Source organism: Pseudorca crassidens, chromosome 3, assembly GCF_039906515.1.
Source record: "Pseudorca crassidens isolate mPseCra1 chromosome 3, mPseCra1.hap1, whole genome shotgun sequence".
NCBI lineage: Eukaryota > Metazoa > Chordata > Mammalia > Artiodactyla > Delphinidae > Pseudorca > Pseudorca crassidens.
Genome location: NC_090298.1, coordinates 32,021,298 through 32,042,695, shown reverse-complemented (window position 1 = coordinate 32,042,695; position 21,398 = coordinate 32,021,298). Strand labels below are relative to the sequence as shown.

At 39.9% G+C, this 21,398-nt stretch overlaps 1 protein-coding gene across 1 annotated transcript in view; it reads left to right on the top strand.

Moving 5' to 3' along the window:
• Positions 1-17,237, top strand: part of LIFR (LIF receptor subunit alpha) — an 87,948-nt gene extending 70,711 nt beyond the window's left edge. Inside the window, exons 15-20 of the mRNA XM_067730555.1 lie at positions 1,882-1,983; positions 2,559-2,726; positions 6,708-6,869; positions 7,791-7,884; positions 9,529-9,607; positions 9,990-17,237. Coding sequence (XP_067586656.1) covers positions 1,882-1,983; positions 2,559-2,726; positions 6,708-6,869; positions 7,791-7,884; positions 9,529-9,607; positions 9,990-10,613 — 1,229 coding nt within the window. The 3' untranslated portion in view covers positions 10,614-17,237. The remainder of the gene's footprint in view (positions 1-1,881; positions 1,984-2,558; positions 2,727-6,707; positions 6,870-7,790; positions 7,885-9,528; positions 9,608-9,989) is intronic.
• The last annotated feature ends 4,161 nt before the right edge of the window (positions 17,238-21,398 follow it).

Sequence of the window (21,398 nt, the reverse complement as noted above, 5' to 3'; positions counted from 1 at the left end):
AAGAGCAACATATGGAGCGACAAGTTGCAATGCAGTGACTGTTCCCCTCACCACTGGGCTGGGAGTGGATTGGTTTAACTTTTCTGGAAGGCAGTTTGTGGCAGTATGTGTGTGAAACGACTCATAGGCTTTGATCTAGTCATTACTTGTCTCGGGGTTTATTCTAAGAAATAATCCGAGAGCAGCACAGATTTACACCTGAGTGTTCAACACAGCATTATTTATAATTGTAATGATGTCACTCACCATCCTTTTGCCCTTGTTTGCCCAGGGCCCAGGTTACTGAGCACAAAGGACTTGAGAATAATCAGAATGGACTGGGGCAGGGTGGAATGATGTGAAGAGGCGTCCCTTTAGATGGAATATCTGGGTTGTGAGTTTAAGCTGAGACCTGTAGGATGAAAGGAGGACTTTTGATGCTGAGGCAGGTGAACAAAGGCCCTGTAGTGGCTCAGAAGACAAAGGCTCCGAGAAGTTGGGTAACTTGCCCAAGGCCACAAAAGTAGTATGTGATCACACCAGGATTTAACTTCAAAGCAATTCAGAGCTTTAAGTGGCTGGGGATTTTGTCTTTTATTTGTTGCTGCTAGGACAGGGTGTGGACAAAACCTGCATGTTTCCTGTTCCTTTCTTATTCAGTCACCCACTCTTTCAACTATCCTCTCTCTTTTATGATCTCAAAACACATTCCTGATGCTCTAACCCCTCAGGCTCTTTTTCTTTTCCAGGCAGAAGAACCCTGTAGAATTTTGGTATGCATAATCATAAGATAGAACTAGGTACAGGTTTGCTAACATACATGTGGTATAAAATCAGAACCTCAAGTATACTGGTCCCCCCCAGCAAAAGTTGCAGAGTGATTTTAGAGGTAACCATCTCACTTTTGAGCCTGAAGACCACTGGTGTTCTGAATCCGAGAGCAAGTGCTTTAACCACACTAGAATAATTGTATTCCACAAATTAAATGCAATCCCATAGGCTGCCATTTTCCCCCCAGGCAGTGTCTTTTTCCTTGATCACTGCAGGTGAGCTACTAAGTACCCTTCAAGGCTCTGTTCAAACATCACTTCCTGGTGGCTTTTTCTGATCTTCTTAGGCTCACTTGGTCCCTCATTGAAGGGGCCACAGGCTCTGTGATAGATCACTCTAGTCTAACCCAGGGTCTTACGGTTACCCCTCCTCATCTGTCCTGCCACCTCTCTGCCAACTGCTCCAGGCCAGGGGCCTTGTTATACATCCACCTCTGTGGTCCTAACACTTTACACGTTGCATTGTATCGAGGAGGCATTTAAAAGTGATTAACTTGGATCAAGTTAAGGTGCTTCTCTTGTATGTCTTGTGGAGTTAAGTCAAGGGCACTAAATGCTGATGCTGTAAAGAGGAATAGACTCTATGGCCCATTTCCTTTAACACTGAAGTGTCCAACTGGAGTGGACATTTTAGTATCTGCTTCTTGGAACAAGGGAAGAGCAGTGGGTTCTTTCCAACCCACAAATAACACTAGTTAGGGAAGGGCTTTTTCAGAGGCATGACATGGGCCTGGGATTGGTTAGAAAACTGACCCTAGACCAAATCTGGGAAGAAGTTGTCATTGCTTAATTTGAAGGAACAAAATGAAAGCCTTGATTACCATTTTTTCCCTTCAAGGTGATGTCATGTTATAATACTAAACTTTTCATTACAACAGAAGTGAGTTAAATTTTTATTGAGTCAGTTTTCACTCTGAATATTTACCAATTTTGAAAATGTGGATTTTCTGTAACCTTTTTAAAATTAGTTTTAGAAATTTCAAAGTGAGTTATTATAAATTTGATATTTCTAAAATAGATATTCATAGTAATATGTACTTAGGAACGTTTACTGGTTGTGTTCATCTTACAGATCAGTTTCGACCAGGTGTAAGATATAATTTTTTCGTGTACGTGTGCAGAAATCAAGGATATCAATTACTGCGTTCTATAATTGGATATGTAGAGGAATTGGGTAAGTTAAATGGGTACGTTTTCTTAGAGTTCAAGGTAATATGAGAAATCATAAAACAACATCAGTTTTCAGATTGAATTCTAAAAACAGGTTGAATTGAGATGTTTATTAGTACAAGGAAGAAAAATAATTTGTATGATAACTGTACAATTATTTATAATTACTTATTTTTCATTTGTTTAATGTTTATGTTTCATAATTTTACTGTTGTCATTAAGAAAATTAAATCTTAATTTGGACGTCAAAAATACTTAATTTACACTTTTACAAAGTTTTAAGACTATTAACTTATTCAAGACTATCAGTAAAGAGGGGAAATGTGAGTAAAGCCCATTCCAGTAGCCATTTAAAGATTTTGCGTAGCTTACCTCCCTAGATATGTTTTATGTGTGAAAGTTCTGCCTTTGTATCTTCACAGCAAAAGTGCTTGTGATAATATCTGTGAAAGTTTATGATTAAATAAAGTTCTGATTACAAGTTTAGCTGTTTTTGAGGCTAGAAATCTCATTAAACCTTAATGTCTTGCTCTGTATTAGTAAACCCTCCTTTAGCTATTGACGTTTTTCCTTTTACAGCTCCAGTTGTTGCACCAAATTTTACTGTTGAGGATACGTCTGCAGATTCGATATTAGTGAAATGGGAAGAAATTCCTGTGGAAGAGCTTAGAGGCTTTTTAAGAGGGTATTTATTTTACTTTGAAAAAGGAGAGAGAGACACATCTAAGATGAGGGTTTTGGAATCGGGTAAGTAAATTACTAGAATAAGTATACTGTTTCTTAGAAGTTCTTTATTAACTACAAAAAAAAAAAAAAGAGGAGGAAAGAAAAAAAAGAAGTAAAGAAGCTACTGAGTAGTTTATTCAGACTTCCAGAATGCTCTGAAAAATAAGGAAGGGAAAATGCAGTCATTTGATGAACATGAGATTTTTAAGATTTTATTATGTGATCAATGGCATGTAGTCTTTCAGAAATCATTTATTCTGAGGCCTTTGATTGTGAGCCCCACAGGACAGAGAGCATCTCTCTAATCTTGCATGATCCATAACATAGCATCTTATGAAGGTTACTTTAAAAAAAAAAAAAAGGTCTGGGCTTCCCTGGTGGCGCAGTGGTTGAGAGTCCGCCTGCCGATGCAGAGGACACGGGTTCGTGCCCCGGTCCGGGAAGATCCCACGTGCTGCGGAGCGGCTGGGCCCGTGAGCCATGGCTGCTGAGCCTGCGCGTCCGGAGCCTGTGCTCCGCAACGGGAGAGGCCACAACAGTGAGAAGCCCGCGTACCGCAAAAAAAAAAAAAAAAAAGAGGTCTTCCTGTACTTATACTAATGGAGGAGAAAACTCAGGAACCTAAAGAATGGCTTCAGAGTCTCCTTTTATCTGACAAAGAGCCATCCACACAGTTAGCCACGACCTTAATGAGCTACGAAACTTAATTGATTTGATTGGGGATGTGTGTATCTATTAAATCTTTAAAAGTACAGTTAGTCCTTGACAAGTGGTAAGCGTATGTCCACAGACCTTTGAGAATCCTCAGATTTACAAATACAGAAATGTTTGTGCAGACTTTGGGCTTTAAACCCTAAATTACATTTCTGTTGGAAGCCAGATGATTTTTATTCATGGCTGAACAACACAAGCGTATCATCTCTTCAATTTGAAAGCTTTTATTTTCCTTAATGACCTTTCCTTGGAAAGAAACCATTTTAATTATAATATTTAATGCCTGACAAGTAGAGAACAACAACGCCACAGGGAGATGCTGACCAACTGGGCATTAGCTTAGTCATGTCCCGAGAGCAGCTGCGTAAACATGAGCCTCCCACAGACCACTAACCTTCAAAGTTGAGGGAAACCCTAAATATCAGATTCTGCAAACATCCAGACTCTAGTGTCATTTCCCTCAGGTGCTCAGAAATTTTACACTTGAACCAGTTCAAATTCTAACATGTAGACTTCTAGTTAGGGTGGATTGGTCACTAAAAGTTAGAGCAAAATAGAGAAAAAAGAACAACAATGCATAAAGCCACAAAGACACAGAGAACTGGAGAGGCACAAAAGAGGATTTGGAAACGCTGGGTGTGGAAGTGGGCCGAGTGACCTAGAGGAGTGGAGGGCGGGGCAGTCTAGGTGGACCGTTGGGCATCAGTGAGAAGTAATTTGGTTCATCCTGCAGCGCCAGAAGTGGAGGCCAATGGTTAGGATGAATCTGGGCTGAACAGCGGGAGTTGATTGTAAGTCTGTAAGGAGCAGTTAGAACCCCCAAGTCCTACACCAACTTCATGTAGCTCATGTGAGTGCTCTCTCCCCTGCATGAGAACAAGAGGTTTATTCTGGACCAGAGAGCTTCCAGACAAGGGACACTGTAGCAAACCCTGTGACTGTCCCTCTTCCTCCTTCCCACCTGCTTCATAGGACATCTTCAGCTAGGCGTTTTCTGGGCAGGAGATGACAGGATTAGAGTAAGTGGTTCCTGAGGAAAGACATAAAAGGTGCTGATATTTGGGGGATTATCCCAATGAAAAGCCAGGAACCCACCTGGTCATTCCTCATCCATGATATAAGTGAAGCCCACCCCCCAGTAAACCCCACCTGTGTACACCAGGCTTCCATGAGCCTTTTAGTGGCTCACTCGCGAACATGACGAGCAGCCAGGGATAACAAGATGATTGAGAAAGCGTCTAACCTGAAAGACAGACACCAGGAGAAACCAGAGGAAATGGGTGCAATGTGGGAAAACAGAGAAATTTAAAACAAAACTATCCTTGGATAGTTGACGTATACTGTATTCATTGAAAAGACATGATGTTATAAAAAGGAACAAACAGAAGACAGTTAAGAATTCCTCAGAATTAAAAATGTGATCAAAGAAATTTTTAAGGAATTAAATACAAGTGGAGAAATTAAATGAAAAATGGGGAAATTCTTCTGAAAATGAGACAAAGGCAAAGGAGAAGACTTGGAGGTAAAAGATTAGAAAGTTGGAGTTTGAGTCAAAGACCTGCACTGTCCTCCTTTATAAGAGTTCTGTTAAGAGAGAAGAGTGGAATGGAGAGAGGGAAATTATCAAAGTAATAGCACAAGAAAAAAATGTCCCCAAACTGAAAGACCTCAGTATATACAGTAAAAGGTGCCATTAAACACACAGTAAAATAAATAGAGAAAAAGATCTATGCTGAAGTACGTCACCATGAATTTTCAGAGCACCTGATATATAGAGAAAAAATCCTAGAAACAATCAGAAAAGCATCTCTTGTGCAAGGATCAAGAATAAGAATGGTAGCAGGCCTCTCAACAGTGTACCAGATACTAGAAGATACCGCAGCTACATCTTCAAAGTACTGAGTGAAAATTATTTTCAACCTAAAATTCTGTACTCAGCCAATCTATCTACAGATACAGTAGTATCTGTACTACTACTATCTGTGAGTGTAGAATGAAGACATCTTTAGACATGGAAGGCTGCACATATTACGTCCCCCATGTATCCCTTCTCCAGAAGCTCCTAGAAGAGTGTGTGTCAATACGAGGAAATAGTGGGGCAGGGAGTTCTAGGATGAGAGCACCTAGAAGACTTCCAGTCCAGAGCAGACGCCCCAGGAAGCAGCCTGGGGGGAGTGGGCAGCAGCTGGGGGAAGCAGCGGCCCTGGGATGTTGTTGTTTTGGACCACATGGAAACTTGGGTGGAATATTCATTGGAGGGTGTTGGACGAATCAGTAATTGGTACACTAAGCAAATAAGGAAGAAAAGCCGTTATAACAACAGAAAAATAAGAAAGGAAACATGATCATACCAAGCATTTTGTCTTAGTAGTAATTTGTATTTATATGATCATTACAATGTGAACACTAAAGTTACCAAATTTTTTGATGTTTCTCTATGAATGATGTGGGCTCGAGGAGAGAATGGGTAGTGGTTGTGTGTTAGAGCTAATGTCTAATATTTAAAAATCAAGCACTGCCAATTTAAGTTTATTTCAAAATATGGAAGTCAGTACCCAAAGAGACGGGCAACTTGATTTTGAAGTGATTGTTCGTGGTGGGGAAAGATGCTGGCAGCGAACTGCTACTTTTGTTTTTAGCCATATAGTATGATATAGTTTTAAGCTATTAAACTGCATTTTTTTGGTTAAAATTTAAAAAATAATTTAACAATTTAAACAATTCTCCACATTTCCTTTCAAAATGGTTCAAGGGCGTCCTCTAATCTCTCATTTGAGAACTCAGATGCACTGCCTTGTTTCCTGTGTGGTTTGGAGCGATCTCTGTTGATTTATGATCTTGCTTCCTTGAGTTTCTCACTTTACTCACAGGCATGATCAGCCCGAGAGGCAGTGTCCCTGCCCCAGTGGGTTTTGGTTGTGGTGGGTTTTCATGCTGTTAGTAAAAGAAAAAAAGAGACTTTTATTGATTACCTGCTATAGGCCAGGTATTATTCTAGAGAATATGCACGAAAACTTCACAGAGCCCTGAGAGCTAAGTCATGATATTCTATTTCATAGTTAGAGAAACTCAGGTTCAGAGGCGTTTAAATAATAGGTACAGATAACATAGCTACTACCTGGCAGAGGTAGAACTTGAACATGGCTCTGGCTGGCTCCATGGGCCTTGGCCCTGGAGGCGACCAGCATTCAGACTCGTTTAAAAAGGATGTGAATGTGACAGGTTTGAGTAACCATGTGATTAAAATGGTATAGAGATCAGTAATAATCTTCTTCACTTTAAAAATAGGTCGTTCTGACATAAAGGTTAAGAATATTACCGACATATCCCAGAAGACACTGAGAATTGCTGATCTTCAAGGTAAAACAAGTTACCATCTGGTCTTGCGAGCCTATACAGATGGAGGAATGGGGCCAGAGAAGAGCATGTTTGTGGTGACAAAAGAAAATTGTGAGTTAAATGTGGTCATCGAGTTGCTTTCCAAACTTAAGTGCATTGTGTTTCCAGTGATTTTTGTTTATATAGGAATGCCCCTTTTTAAAATTTCATATTTTGTTACACTTTTATAGTGGGTGGAGGGCAGTACTGAAAGGCCATGAGATGACTTCATATTTATTCTTACCAGTTATTGCCTAATGCGTACTTAAGAAATTAATGAATTAAGGGTACCTCTGAAGTCTAGAGTTCTAAATTCATGTTGAACTTATATAACGGTCAACTGATTTAAAATTTTTTTACCCGAAATATTCTGTGATTTTTGGCATATCCAGGGAAGAGTGTAAGAAATAGCCTTAAAAAAAAGCATAAAGCACAACACTCATAAATTTGAGATGGAAAGTAGAGAAAAGTGATGGACTTGACTAGCTTGTCAACAGCGAAGAACTTTCATTTGATCACGGGCTTATTCTCTAGCCCTGGGCTGGAGTTCATACATGCCCTTAAATAAAGGGCCATGTGGAGATGGTTCTCAGCTGGGGGTGATTGTGCCTCCTAGGGGACAGTTGGCAGTGTCTGGTGACATGTTTGGTTGGTGCTACTGGTATCTGGTCACTAGAAGCCCAAGGATGCTGTTAAACTTCCTACAATGCATGTGACAGCCTCCTCCCTGCAAAGCACACAAGAAAGAAGCATCTGCCCTAAAATGTCAGTAGTGCCAAGGTAGAGAAACACTGCTCTGAAGAATTTAAGTGTTAGTATAAAAATTATTACAATACTTTTTAAGGTTATATTTTAATAGTTTTTCAGTTTCCCTGGAGCAGTTTGGATTTTTTCTTCAAATAATCTACTGACTTAAATATCTTATAATGCGAATTTATTCTCTAGTTCATACTAAAAATGTTGATTTTAATATCTACAATATTCTCTTTTCAGCTGTGGCATTGATTATCGCCATTCTCATCCCAGTGGCAGTGGCTGTCATTGTCGGAGTGGTAACGAGTATCCTTTGCTATCGGAAACGAGAATGGTAATGATTTACCCTTGCTGTTATGTTCTTAAGGGCATGATTATTTAGTTTATGTGTTAAAAAATAAGTACAACTTTTTGGTGGAAACAAGGTAGTAAAAAATATTTGTATTGGTCAGAATTAATATTGGAATTAACATTAGGCAAGAACATGGCACATTATTTAAAGGTTTTAAAATTAACAAAGTAAAAGTATAAATGTTTCCCTACTATATTTACTAATTAAAGTAATAGCAGTTGTACTAAAAAATATTTATAGGCATAAATAGGTCAATAGCTATATGCAAGATTAAATGTAGTTTAATGATTGAGGTATCACTTGTCCTGGTGACCTATTTAGAAAATCTGGTCATTTATTCAACAAATAAGAATGACCCCTCCCATGTGAAAGGGGGACATAGTGGTGAATTAAAATAAGAATGGTCATTAGAATTATAGGATAGTGGGGAGGGTGGACGTGAAACCCATAAACATTTAATAAATATATGGGTACAGATTGTGAGTGGGTGCTAGGAAGGACACGGGCGGCTTGAGGAGAATAGTGGGGAATCACGTCACAGGAGGTGGTCAGGCTTCCCTGTGGACGTTCCACTGCAGCAGGGTCCCAAAGGGGAAGGAGAGGGAGAGAATGTGCCAGGCAGAGAGAATAGATTCTGTGAGGGCCCAGAAACTGGAAAGAGCTTGATCTTCTGGAGAAAGTGAGAAGTGTGTGTCTGGGTGCAGCAGCGGAGGGAGTGGTGTGAGCTGAGTGAAGTGAGGTAGGGTAAGCGCGGGGCTCGGGAGAGAGTGCCTCGTGGTCAGCCAGCAGGAGCTGTCCTGGGCTGGGCTTGTGGCACCTGGCCATGTTCATGCATAGACTGTCCTCACTGGCCTTAAAAAGGCCATCATTCATGATAAAGAAGAGAATGTACTCTAGCAATCCTGGCTTATAAATCAAAATAGTAACAGTTTAGAACCGTAGAATACCCCGCTTGGTAACCATATTCTCGTTACCCAAAATCACATTTTAAAAATGATTTCAATACCAAAAAAAAGATAAAGTTAGGAGATAGTTTAGAAGTTAGAGCATTTCGGACTTACATTAACAACATTTCTTTTTCCTGCAGGAATTTCAAATAATAAAAGTTTTTTAACAGCTATAAATATGATAGGGCACTAAGCAAATTTCGTTTTTGTTTGTGTTTAGTTTTTGCTCAAGATTAATAGCCTTCCTTTTTCTGATAATCCAGAGCCTGTTTTGAGCAGTAAAGAACTACAGAATGCAAGCATGTTCCCAAGTAGTTGACTGTGCTGAATCCAGTCTGCAGTATGAATATTTTGGCCATGAGTAATGCCCGTATTTGACTTTTGACTTGATAGCACAATCACCATTTTAATTCTTTGCTTTCCATTTCCATAAGATACATAAGATACTGTAGTTCTAGGAATAGAAGTACTGTTTCTGCTTTTCAGATAGGAACCTCTCAGTGCATTATATTGAAAGCTCTAGTGACTGATCACGCTGAAAATGATCTTCCATTTTGATCTCAGATATTCATCAGAGTATTCATATGAAACGTCAAAATAAGCCTGATAACTTATTAACTTATTTATTGTCTAATTGATAATCTTATTATTAAATGTACTTAATCATCTTTATTTAAAGGATTAAAGAAACCTTCTACCCTGATATTCCAAATCCAGAAAATTGTAAAGCTTTACAGTTTCAAAAGAGTGTCTGTGAGGTAATCCTTTATTTTCTTACGTTTACCTTTGAAGTACTGACTTCCCTTTTTTAGTTTTTTGTGAAGAGTTTTTAACATGTCAGTGTCATCCAGAGTAAAATGTATTGAGAAAATAGCAGTGCTTGAACATCTGCTGAACTTCTAAAATTATTAGTTTTAAATTGTTTGTACCTGGTCTTTTTTTCACTACTATTAAGACCAAGGAAAGTACTGATATGTAGAAAAGAAAGTAGCTTTGCTCTAGTATGCACTACAGAATAGTAGAGACACATTTTTATGAGCAGCTGTGAAAAACAATATAAAATAATGCTGCTTTTTGTAGGAGAGGCATTGCAGCAGCGTTTCGTGGCATTCTAATCCCTGTTTTAAAACTTATTTCTAGGGAAACAGCGCTCTTAAAACATTGGAAATGAATCCTTGTACCCCAAATAATGTCGAGGTTCTGGAAACTCGATCAACAGTTCCTAAAATAGAAGATACAGAAATAATTTCTCCAGTAGCTGAGCGTCCAGAAGATAACACTGATGTGCAACCGGAAAACCATGTGGTTGTATCCTATTGTCCACCGGTCATTGAGGAAGAGATAGTGAACCCAGGAGCGGATGAAGCCGGAGGGGCCTCACAAGTCATTTACATTGACATTCAGTCCATGTACCAGCCTCAGGCAAAACCAGAGGAAGAACCCAAAAACGACCCTGTAGGGGGGACAGGCTATAAGCCACAAATGCACCTCCTCGTTACTTCTACTGTAGAAGATCTGGCTGCAGATGATGATTTAGACAAAACTGCAGGTTACAGACCTCAGGCAAATGTAAACACTTGGAACTTAGTATCTCCAGATTCACCTAGGTCCACAGACAGCAACAGTGAAATTGTCTCTTTTGGAAGTCCATGCTCCATTAACTCCCGACAATTTTTGATTCCTCCTAAAGATGAAGATTCTCCTAAATCTAATGGAGGAGGCTGGTCCTTCACAAACTTTTTTCAGAACAAACCGAACGATTAACAGTGTCTCCCTGTCACTTCAGTCTACCATCTCAATGAGCTCCTGTTGCCAGGTCAGCACTGGGCGCCTTGGAGGGATCCTGTGAAGTGTTGCTAAGCGAGGTGGACTTCACTCATGCAAGTTACACTGAAAGTGTTAATGTGCTTCTGATGTGGTCTCAAAGCCAAAACACAGTAACTCAGAAATTCAGTCCACACAACTCACAGTTTGGAGCTATTTGTGATTCGAGCCAAAGAATTCTCACGTTGCTTTACCTTTAGGAAGCATTTCAATAACGGATACTGCCTGGTCCATACGTGCAAAACAAATCCCACAGCAACTGTATTCTGTTCTGTTGTTCATCAGGTTTTCTCATGCATATACCTTATGGAATTATAAGCAGATTTGCAGGCAAGGGAGAAAAATGTCAGAGTAACAGATGAAGTTTATTTGCCTGACATTTGCTCCATTCTAGATGAAAAACAAGCACAGATTTTAAAACTTTTAACATTATTCTCTATCCACAGCATTTAAGAAAACTAATATAATTTTTAATGTATCAACAGCAACACCTGTTTAGTGTTTTGTTTGATAAAGTATGTTGATTTCTGTGCCTACTGTATAATGGTTACCAAACAGTTTTCTCAGGGGTACAAACTTGGAAAACAAGCGTGACACTGACCAGCTCAAATCAGAATCATGTTTTCTTGCTTTAGAAGATTTTTCACACCGTTCCATTAATTTTTAGCTTTTATGCTAGCTTCCCTTATTAGGTTGCCCTAATATTTAAAACTAAATTTCTAGGGCTATAGATCTTAAGTTTTTTTTAAAAAATTCATTGTTTTGTTTTTTGGTGACTGTCAGCTTTATAAATATAAGAGCAAATTCAGTATTCCTCATAAGCATGTAATTCCAGTGACTTACTATTTGAGACGACTACTAAGCAATATCTGGCGGCATTAGCTGTCTGTATAGTTCTGATTGGCCTCAGTCCCTCCTGAGAAGACCACGCTTTGAGCCCTGGTTGCCCAGGCAGTGACGACCTTTGACACCTTCTAGCAGGTGTTCCTCCTCACTGTGCATCTTAGCAGTTCCTCCCTCTTAAAGGGTCATCAGTCCAGACTATGTGATTCAGTCCTCAGATTTTTACATGTAAAACTAAAAAGATAATGCTTCTTATAGGGACAGTTACTCAAGGGCTATTTTATGTGGAATATCATAAGATGGCTTTGAATTCGTGGGCATACCCGTATTAAAGGTGCAGCAGTTGCTCTGGGAGTCGTCCAGAGTTGTGTCCTCACAGCATCCTCTGCCCATCACTGGTTTTCATAAGTGATGTCTAGAATGAATGTGGTTCTTGGAAAACCGAACTGAAAACCTAAAAAGTGTATATTTTCCCTGCCCTCAGGCTGTCTATGTATTTTGAGTTAAGGCCAAAGTTCTTGAGAATTTGGAAGATCTAAAGAAGTCAAGATATGCCTTTTTTTTTTTTTTTTTTTAATCATCTGAGGCTCTGTAATGTGTTTGCACATAGTGGGTCAGTTATTTTTTTTCTAGCCCATAATGTATCGTTGTAAAAACCATGTTGTGGAAAAAAGCCACAATAAGGGTGACAAGGGAGAAAGTCTGTTTAGGTACTCTGTTTATGAATCCTGGTTTTAATTGCTAGGATTCAATTAAATTCCTGAGCTTCTTGATATGTGAACATGTGGAGTGAAATACAATTAATTATGTATACAAATAGTGTAGTAAAACTACATAATAGCTCACAGAAATTTTCAACAATGAAAATTATATCAAACCAGAGCCACCTGTAAACAGTTCGCTCTGTCTTCTCATTTCTCCTGTTGGGCTCCTTCCCTTTGCTTCCACCCCAGACACTCAGACCTGGGCCTGCCTTCTCTTCCTGCAGAAGCTTGTCATTACCACACCCCTCTTGCCCCCAGCTCATGCCTTTTTCCCCATCAAAACTCACCAATCGTGTACCTCCTCTCTTTAGGATAAGTGTTGGCCAAGGTAGAAGTTTACCGATCTAAACTCCACTAACCTGAGGTAACGGGAAAAGGCCAGAAGAGATTGTTTGATCTCTGCCATTAATGCATATGCGTTTCAGCTGTGACCATCTGTATCCAGAGCCCTATCTAACCTACTTTATGACTCATTTGTTTGGCTAAAGGTGAATATCACCGGGGCTCTTGAGTCCTATCACTCCATCCAAGACTTCACAGCTTCTTCTGCAGGAAAAAGATTCAGAGTGCAGCTTACCTCTCCCCTGCCGCTGGAGATCCATACGCCAGATCACTGGGTTAATGAGAAGCAGAGTATCACTCTGTTAGTCTGGGCAGGCTCCTTATAACCTGTGATATGCTTAGAAGAGTGTGGTTTAGGTCTGAGGTCAAAACAGTTTTCCTTATCTTTTCTTGGTGAATTGAGGATTGCTAGACCTGCTCTACAGATGGGAAGGGATTACTTCCCAACCCCTGCCCAACCTGGGCTCATGGGGACAGGGCGAGAGGAGGGAGCTGGGGAGAGAGAAAACACCCTCTGTCACGTATCTCTGGTTGCTTGTGGCACTGGAGACCCTGGCAAACGTGCACTGTTTGTCAGTGCCAGGACCATGCACACGGGTGACAGGTGGTCTAATAGGGCCTTTCTCTGTCCAGTCACATTAGCTCCTCTCTCTGGGGGAGGGCTAACTAAAGGCTGCTTAGAAGGGGAGGCTAGATGTGTTCCCTCCAGCGCTTCCTGACTGGGAGAATAATTGGGAAACCCCTCTTTCCTGCTAAAGTTTCCAACTAGAGCCCAGTCATTGGTTAGAAAATTCTAAATGTCTGAAGCAGAAGTATATCCCATTATGTCTTGATCAGTGCTGTGTAAAGGATACATTTTCATATCTCCTACAAGCCAGTTAACTTATCAGCCAGTTTCAGATCAAGCTTCCCTTGTGAGGAATGGAGATTCTGGTGGTCATTTTGACTGCATTTCTCTTGCGAGTGGCCATCTTAAATAAACACTGTTTAACATAGAAGTATTCTTGGAAGACTTAGCTAGGCTTTGACATTAGACAGACCTTGTAAATTACGTATTGCACGGATTAGCATCCATATAGGCTTGAAGTCTTCAGTGTGCTGAACCTGGAGAAGCCTGGACTGGACATTATGGCCCGAGGATCTGGATAGTTGAATTGGGTGTTTATGTGCTTAGGTGATAGAGGTGCTTTGTTCCTGCAGCTTAGACACAGAGGCAGCCATTCACGGAAAAGTTTCAGCCTCATTTTCCATACCAGCATTGCTTTCATGGTTCATGGATCTGAAGGATTGCATTTAGAACACCTACTCCTCTTGCCCTCTCGGAAACTGTGATAAAAGTCACATTCTTAAACGTTCATGCAACTTGTATTCTTGTTGGAAATTAGGCCTGTAATTTCTTAATTGTCTTCATACCGTCTATATTTAAAGAACATGACAGGCTTTTCTGTATTTGAATAATTAGATGTAGGTTAGTGAAGGAGACTAGGGAATATTTTCTTCCAAAAGGAATTTGGAATCAATTTTATGATAGCTTGAAATGAAAGTACTCCCTAACCTGTCAATATGCAGAAAATGTTATCTCGAAGTTTTCTACTGCTCAGGCACATAACCAGATAAAACTTTTTTTTTTCTATTTAATTTTTACTGTTTTCTGTTTTGAACCGTGTTAAAATTTGTATATCTTTTATAAAATGCCTTTTTATCCTTATTTTGAAAGTATAAAATTGGGCATCTCAGAAGTCAAATGTAGGATCATTAGCTAATCAATGGAAGTTCAGTCAATTTTTTATTGACTGAGTTCCATCCCAGAATGTGCAGATTCAACAGAGTTTTCCTGAAAGGTGGTATGTGTCAAGATCTAGCTTGTGTAGATCTGAGACCATTGGCTTGAAGATTCAAATCTACTCTAGAAGTGACTCCACAGTTTGAGTGAAAACTGGAGAAAGACTCATGCAAAAGCATCACTAGGTATCTTTCTTATTCCAACCTAATTCTGAGTGTTCACAGTATCTTTTTACTTGATGGGTACACAACGTGGGACATGTTTGTACCAACCAGGTGTTTCTAGTAAATCAACAACACTGGTGTGTGAGCTTAACTGACTAGGATAAGCACTCATTCTCCTGATAAACTCTTTCTTCAAAGCATTATTGTAAACTGGTATTTCCTGCTGAAACAACGTTTCATGGTACCGTGCCCATCTTTATTTTTTATATCCAGAAGAAAATCTTTCACAAAAGAAAATGAGTTGTGACTAAACTTACTGGAAATGTAGCTTTTAGATATGACCTTAGAATATCATTGTTAATGGCTTGTTTTGAATTTGGTCTATTTATACCTCCGTGGAGTATGTACCAGGGCTATTAATATTTAAACCTCTTATTTCAATAGGGTGGTGAGATTTTTATTCCTTTTCAGTTAGTACTTTTGTCTTAACTATTACATGATCATATTCATGTTAATTATAATACAAAGGAACTATTTTTAATGCTGATAATGGATTAAAGAACAACATTCTGTCCATTGAAATGTCAGGCTTTATTGTATATGGTAAAATTTCAGGGGATGTGATTTGAATATATCCAAACCCTTATAATTATGATACTGAGTTATGACAGGATTCCATTAATTTTAACCATGGGTAGCATTTGTTTCTTCCTCTATTAAGAATGTTAATATTTTGGATTATACATGTCCATGTTATCAAGAGAATTTACCTGTGCAAGACAAAGTCTAACTGTGCAACATTTTTATGAAAATGAAAAGTGATGTTTTTGAGAGGGAAACCCTCTGAATTTTTTTTTCCTATGTGCAAGTGCCTAGTTGAAGAAACGTAGAAACAATAAATTCAAAAGCTCTTAAATACTAACCAAATACAAAACAGTAATAACTTATATTACTTTTTGGTTGCTATAACTGAATACCCTAAAAACTGAGAGATGTGAATGGGGGAAAAAATGACTGTTTAATTGATAAGGAATTGGTTTTTATTACACTTACATATATCTTCTAAGATTGCCTTTGCAGTAGCCAGTCAGAACTTTAAAACAAACAAAAACACTAACAATATAGACCTTATGCTGCACTTAAGCCAAAAATGCTTTGTGTACCTGACTGAACGGCTCACCTAAATGTACTGAATTTCCTTACACATTTAAAATGTACTTCCCTTAAGAATTACTCCATTTTAAATGGGTAACTTTCAATTTCTGAACTATTTTTCCTCAGCATTCCGGTGGTATATTATAAAAGATCGGAAGATTTCTAGGTGGTAATGCAATTTTCATTAAAAAACATGGACAAGTTAACAGTTAGGTTTAACCTTAACATTAGTATTTTTGTAGTTGATCGTAGAAAACAGTATTGAATAATGATTTTCATAATTTTTTTTTCAAATACTCTGTCCCCAGTTTGATTTTCAATACTTTTTCCCATTACTTGTGATATATCCTTCAATTTAATTTTTTCCTTCCAACATAATGTTTCAGAAAAATGTGAATACGTTATGAATACAGCACACAAAAAGAAACCCTATTCCATTCACTGTTGTGGAAGGGTAGGTATTACATGATACCCTGGGATTGGGATTTGTTTTATCCAATTACTTTCTCCAAAAGGAGCAAGGCATTTTCTTACATTTCAATTCAGAGTTGCTTGAAAAAGATAGGCTTGGATAGAGAGACATCCTAAATTTGAGATGGTGCCACCTTAAGGTATGTCCAAAGGTAAAGTCATTTTAGAACACTCAGTTTTCCTAGTAGGAGTATGTTACCTTTCTTTCTCTTTCATTAGCTGGCCACAAGTCAGAGGCCCTTATAACGCTAGGAAGTTACCATTTTTTACTTTCAAAATTGCATTATAGTGAATTACTGTTTACAAAATACACATACTGTGAACAGATATAAGTTTTTGTCTTTTATAAGGTTGTTTGTAGAATGAGTGTTTTTTTTTTAAAGGGGATGTTATATGTTAAATATTTTCAGTTTTTTATAAATACTAGTAACTGTTTACTAATTTTTGTTTGGTCAGGTGTGTGCAAATGTAGCTGAAAGATAGGGAGAAACTGCAAATCTAGAACTGTTTCATTTTTCATTTCTTGAAATGTTACCACTACAGACTTCTTTTTTTTAATCTGAATGATCAGTTGTGATGTTCTGTACCTAAAATCGTGCTTAATCATATCAGGAAACATTTAAATATGCATATGCAGGAAGCAAACTATAGATTGCAGTATATTTGTGTGATACTCAGTCTGATTCACAAAAGTCCGAGTTTAATATGGAATAAAACAACTCCGCTTACAGAGACGACAACTGAAGTGTTTTCTACCTTATGAAAATTTGGAGATTATGTTGCTGTTAGAAGGAAAAATTTGGACATTTTATATTGCTGTAGAATTTCAGAATTTAGTTTCCATATCTTTTGGGAGACATGGTTAATAGCAAGAACATAGAATATAAGTAACCTATTACTAAGACACCTTAAATGTTAAACTAGTATGCTTGGCTGTTAACTCTAAAGATGTTACCTATGTTTGTTTTTAAAACATGCATGTATTTAACAATTTTATCATAGTATTGTCATGGAAAAAATAAATATATTTTCTTACAACTTACACTGACAGATTTGGGCATTATTTTGGGTTTTTTTTTTCCTCCTGTTTTAGGCACTTAGGAGAAGCGGCTCCTGCTTTGTTGTTGTTAATACTTTTGGTTCTATCTCGTAAGAATTATAGTGGTTATGAAGCAATCACATAGGGCTCTGACTAAATTTTTAATATTTTAATATATTGCTGTGCCATTGATATAATCTCCCATAAGTTTTCTTAAATCTATATTCTATTTACCAGACAGGTTACCATAAAATAATCAGATAGTGGGGAGCCAACATTATAAAACACATACTAAATAAATACTGGCCCTTAAAGTATGGTTTTTAATTGTTCTTCTCTGAGGATAACCTAAACATTTCTTGAAATTCTAGAAATATATCAAAATTTTATTATCAAGTTTTTGAATTTGGAATTATAGTCACTGATTCAGCAAAACCTCAGTAATTTTAAAGGATGAAGTAATCTTAAATAGAATTTCATAAGGGGAGAGATTAAGTCTTCAGTCTTATGTAGCCTACGCTCACCCAGAGTAACAACTGATGTATTATGAAGAAACTGTAGACCAATTTTAAATTAACTGTGAAACACATGTTACTATTTAAGAGCTCATACATGTGGTCTGCCCTTTATGGAGACCTCAGTGCATATCTAGTTTCCCAGATGGTGAGTTCTTGAGCCAAAATGTATAGCACCGTCAACCCCAGGAAGTTTGAAAGGATCGAAAGGAGAGGAATGATGTAGTTATTAGGGGAAAGCAAAATAGAGGTGTATGAGTAATGTTTTTCATGTATGGTATTCAACGTCACACTAAAATGTTAGCGTACAAACAAGTTCATTACAAAAGGCCTGTGTAAGAACTGGTTTTCAGTGGCCTATACATTTGATCCATTACCCTTCCCCTGGAGTGACTAATAACAGAATTGAATTAAAAGTACTTATTCAGTCTGCAAGAACCAATGAAGTTGAAGTAACAAGAGATGTCTTAAACTGATTTGGGATTAAACCTGAGATGATTTTTATCCCAGAGTAATTACTTTCAGATTAAAGAAACAAGAAAAGCTTTTAAGGATGATTTTGATAGAAACTGTTAAGTGGGAATCATGTTAAAATGAGTACAACTGCCGTGCATGGAGCTCGTAATTATCCACCCCCACAAGTTTGCAAGATGAGAAAGAATTTCAAGTCTCAGCTGACATTGAAACCTTTTCCCCCTGCTGTCCCCAGCCAACTTGATCTCGGCCGCAGAGCTGGGTCTTCACTCTGGACTCAGCCTTCAGAAGCAGGGCGGGTCTGGTTCTCTTCCTGGCGCTAGAGGCCTTGCACACACACCCCACCCACATTTTCCTCGAGCTGATGGAGAGGCGGGAAGCCTTGAAGAAGCAGAGCATTAACACGTGGCCCTTCCTGTCCCAAATTGCCCAAGGACCAGTGCAGACGACGCACCCTCTTCAGAGATGTACCTGGAGTCTGACTTTCTCAGTCACCTTTTGTGGCTCCTTTCCTTTTCTGTGGCTTCTGCAGGTGTCACGCCCCGGGCAGCGGCTGCCTCGTGTGAGCTGCGCAGCCCTGGCACCTGGGCAACCCCAGAGAAATTCCTCCACCTCTCACCTCATTGACCTCAGCTCCGAGCTGTGGGTCTTGATCACCTACCTTTGCGCAGTTGCGGGGATGCCAGGTAGCGGACACAACACTCCCGACAGAACAGATGTCGGGTGGTTACATGCTCCTCTATCCCTTGAGAAACCTCAGGAGCACCTCGGACTTTCTGACCAGCACCTTAAAGATGTAAATGCCTTAAAACTGGCTCAGATGCGCCTTAGTTTAGTGGCATCGCTCAGGTACCCAGAGGGGAGTTAGCCAGCAGGAAGCCTGCTAATTAAAGCACGGGATCTCTTCCCATGGGACCCGATGCTGTAGCCTTCACCTTTCTTCACTTGGGTAACTTCCGGTCCCGTCTAAGCGGCGCTGCCAGAGTAAGTCTTTCCAGGCTCCTGGGAGCCCCGTCGTCTGCCTTCCCAGCGCGCCCACCTCTCCGCGGTCTGAGCACACGCCTAAGGCTTCGGCTGATAGCAGGAGTCGAACGGCTGCATCCACAGAGCTTAGCGTAGTGTCCGCCGCATCACAAGTGCTTGATGAATATTCTTTAAACAATTGCGCCTTGAAAGAAAAAGCAGTTTAATAGTCTCCCTAGATATTAGAAATGTTATCTTCCAGAGAGGTGACACGCCTCTGGAAGAGTCTCCAAGGATGGAAAGCCAGGGCAGTCTTCGTGGAGCTGGCATGCCTCGGAAGAGGAAGGAGTCTTCCCAGGTCATCTGGGAGAAGATCCTGCTGTTCACGGTAGATGCTCCAGTATTTGTTGCATGCAGCTACCCTTTGTTCTCCTCAAAGGAGATTTGCCCTCATCCTGTTATCTCTTTGACAGGAGCAGATAGGGGATAAATGGGCTTTATTGGAAGTGACCACAGGTTAGGGCCTTTCTCCCACCCACTGCCCATTCCCCACCTCCTCCCGCTTTAAAATGTATTTCACCCTCTCTGTCGGGTTCTCTCCATCCTTCCAAGTGACAATTTGCACCATCAAGCGATTCGTTCCTGCCCCCATCTCTCTCTCCCCAATCGCATATCTGCTTCTCTAGGAGACGATCCTTGCCCCATCTCCCAGGCATTTACTTGATGGGCAGGTGCCCTGGTACTTGCTGCAGGCTGCACTGGGCTATAGTCTCGTACTCCACCCAGAACTGACACATAGCTCTCCTCTACACCGAAGCTCTCAGGCCAGACGTCCCCAAAGAGCTGGACCCATGGTTCCAGGCTCCTCCAAGTCTACAGCCTTACATTCAGAGAGGAGAGGGTGCCCTTCCTCCCGGCTCCCAGGGAGGACTCTGGTTGGCCTGGCCTGTGTCACGTGTCCATCGCTGGTCCAGTCGTGTGGCCCAACAGAAGTTCTATTCAAGGGCCACTTCCACAAGTACCACATCGTTAGAGTTGGAAGAGGACCAGTCCACCAAAAGAAGGAAGGTGATATTCTGAGTGGACAGAACAATAAATTGGCACTATAGACTCCCTGAAGAAAAGCTAGAGGATAAAAGGAAAAAAAAAAAATTCCCTCAACCTTCTCATGCAGCATTAGCTATTTTTAACATTTTACTTTTTGTCCTTTCAAACATTTTTCTATGTGAATGTGTATGTATATATATATTTACACATATTTTCATATGTTTGTACCTGTATGCATACATATATAATTATATTGTATATTCTACTTTGGAACTTGATTCTTTTTTTTTTCTTTCTTTCCTTTTTTTTTGCGGTACGCGGGCCTCCCACTGCTGCGGCCTCTCCCATTGCAGAGCACAGGCTCCAGACGTGCAGGCTCAGCGGCCATGGCTCACGGGCCCAGCTGCTCCGTGGCATGTGGGATCCTCCCGGACCGGGTCACGAACCTGTGTCCCCTGCATCGGCAAGCGGACTCTCAACCACTGTGCCACCAGGGAAGTCCAAACTTGATTCTTATATATAACATTTTGAAAATCTTTGAATATCGATAGGATATTTTATGGCATTATTCTTTCATGGATATATAAGATTCCAAAGTACAGATGAATTCTTTAAATTCAGCATTCTGGACGTTTGTACTGTTCACACTTTTCATTAAATAATGGATGACTTTAAAACTCAGGTGAAGCTGTTTGGCACTGATTTTTTTCAGCATTAAGAAGCCACACTTGAATTCACACTAGGTGCCACTGGCCCGTGATGCTCAAGAACTCCCAGACCAGCTTTCCTATGCTGTCATATGTGCTTTTCACCACTGAGCGACTCGTGAAGATTTTGACCTAATGCAGAGTTCTACTGCTTACGTGCCGTTTCCTCTAGGATGATGGGGCGGCCAGCAGGAGCTTGGAACAGGGGCTGCTCAGGGCTCCTCCACTGAATTCCAAGCTGGGCCCCTAGTCATTGGTGACGGTTCCAGGACCCAGGGGAAACAGGATACTGCAATATTTATTGATATAAGGAGAAATTGTAAAAGACTGCCATGCTCTCTGGGAATAGAAGTTCTCTTATCCTGGGAGTCTTGGTTTGACTCATGGTTTGGGGAAGTAGCAGACTGTGGCACATTCTTCGGATGGAAGAGCACATGACCTAAAGTGCACTTGAAGGA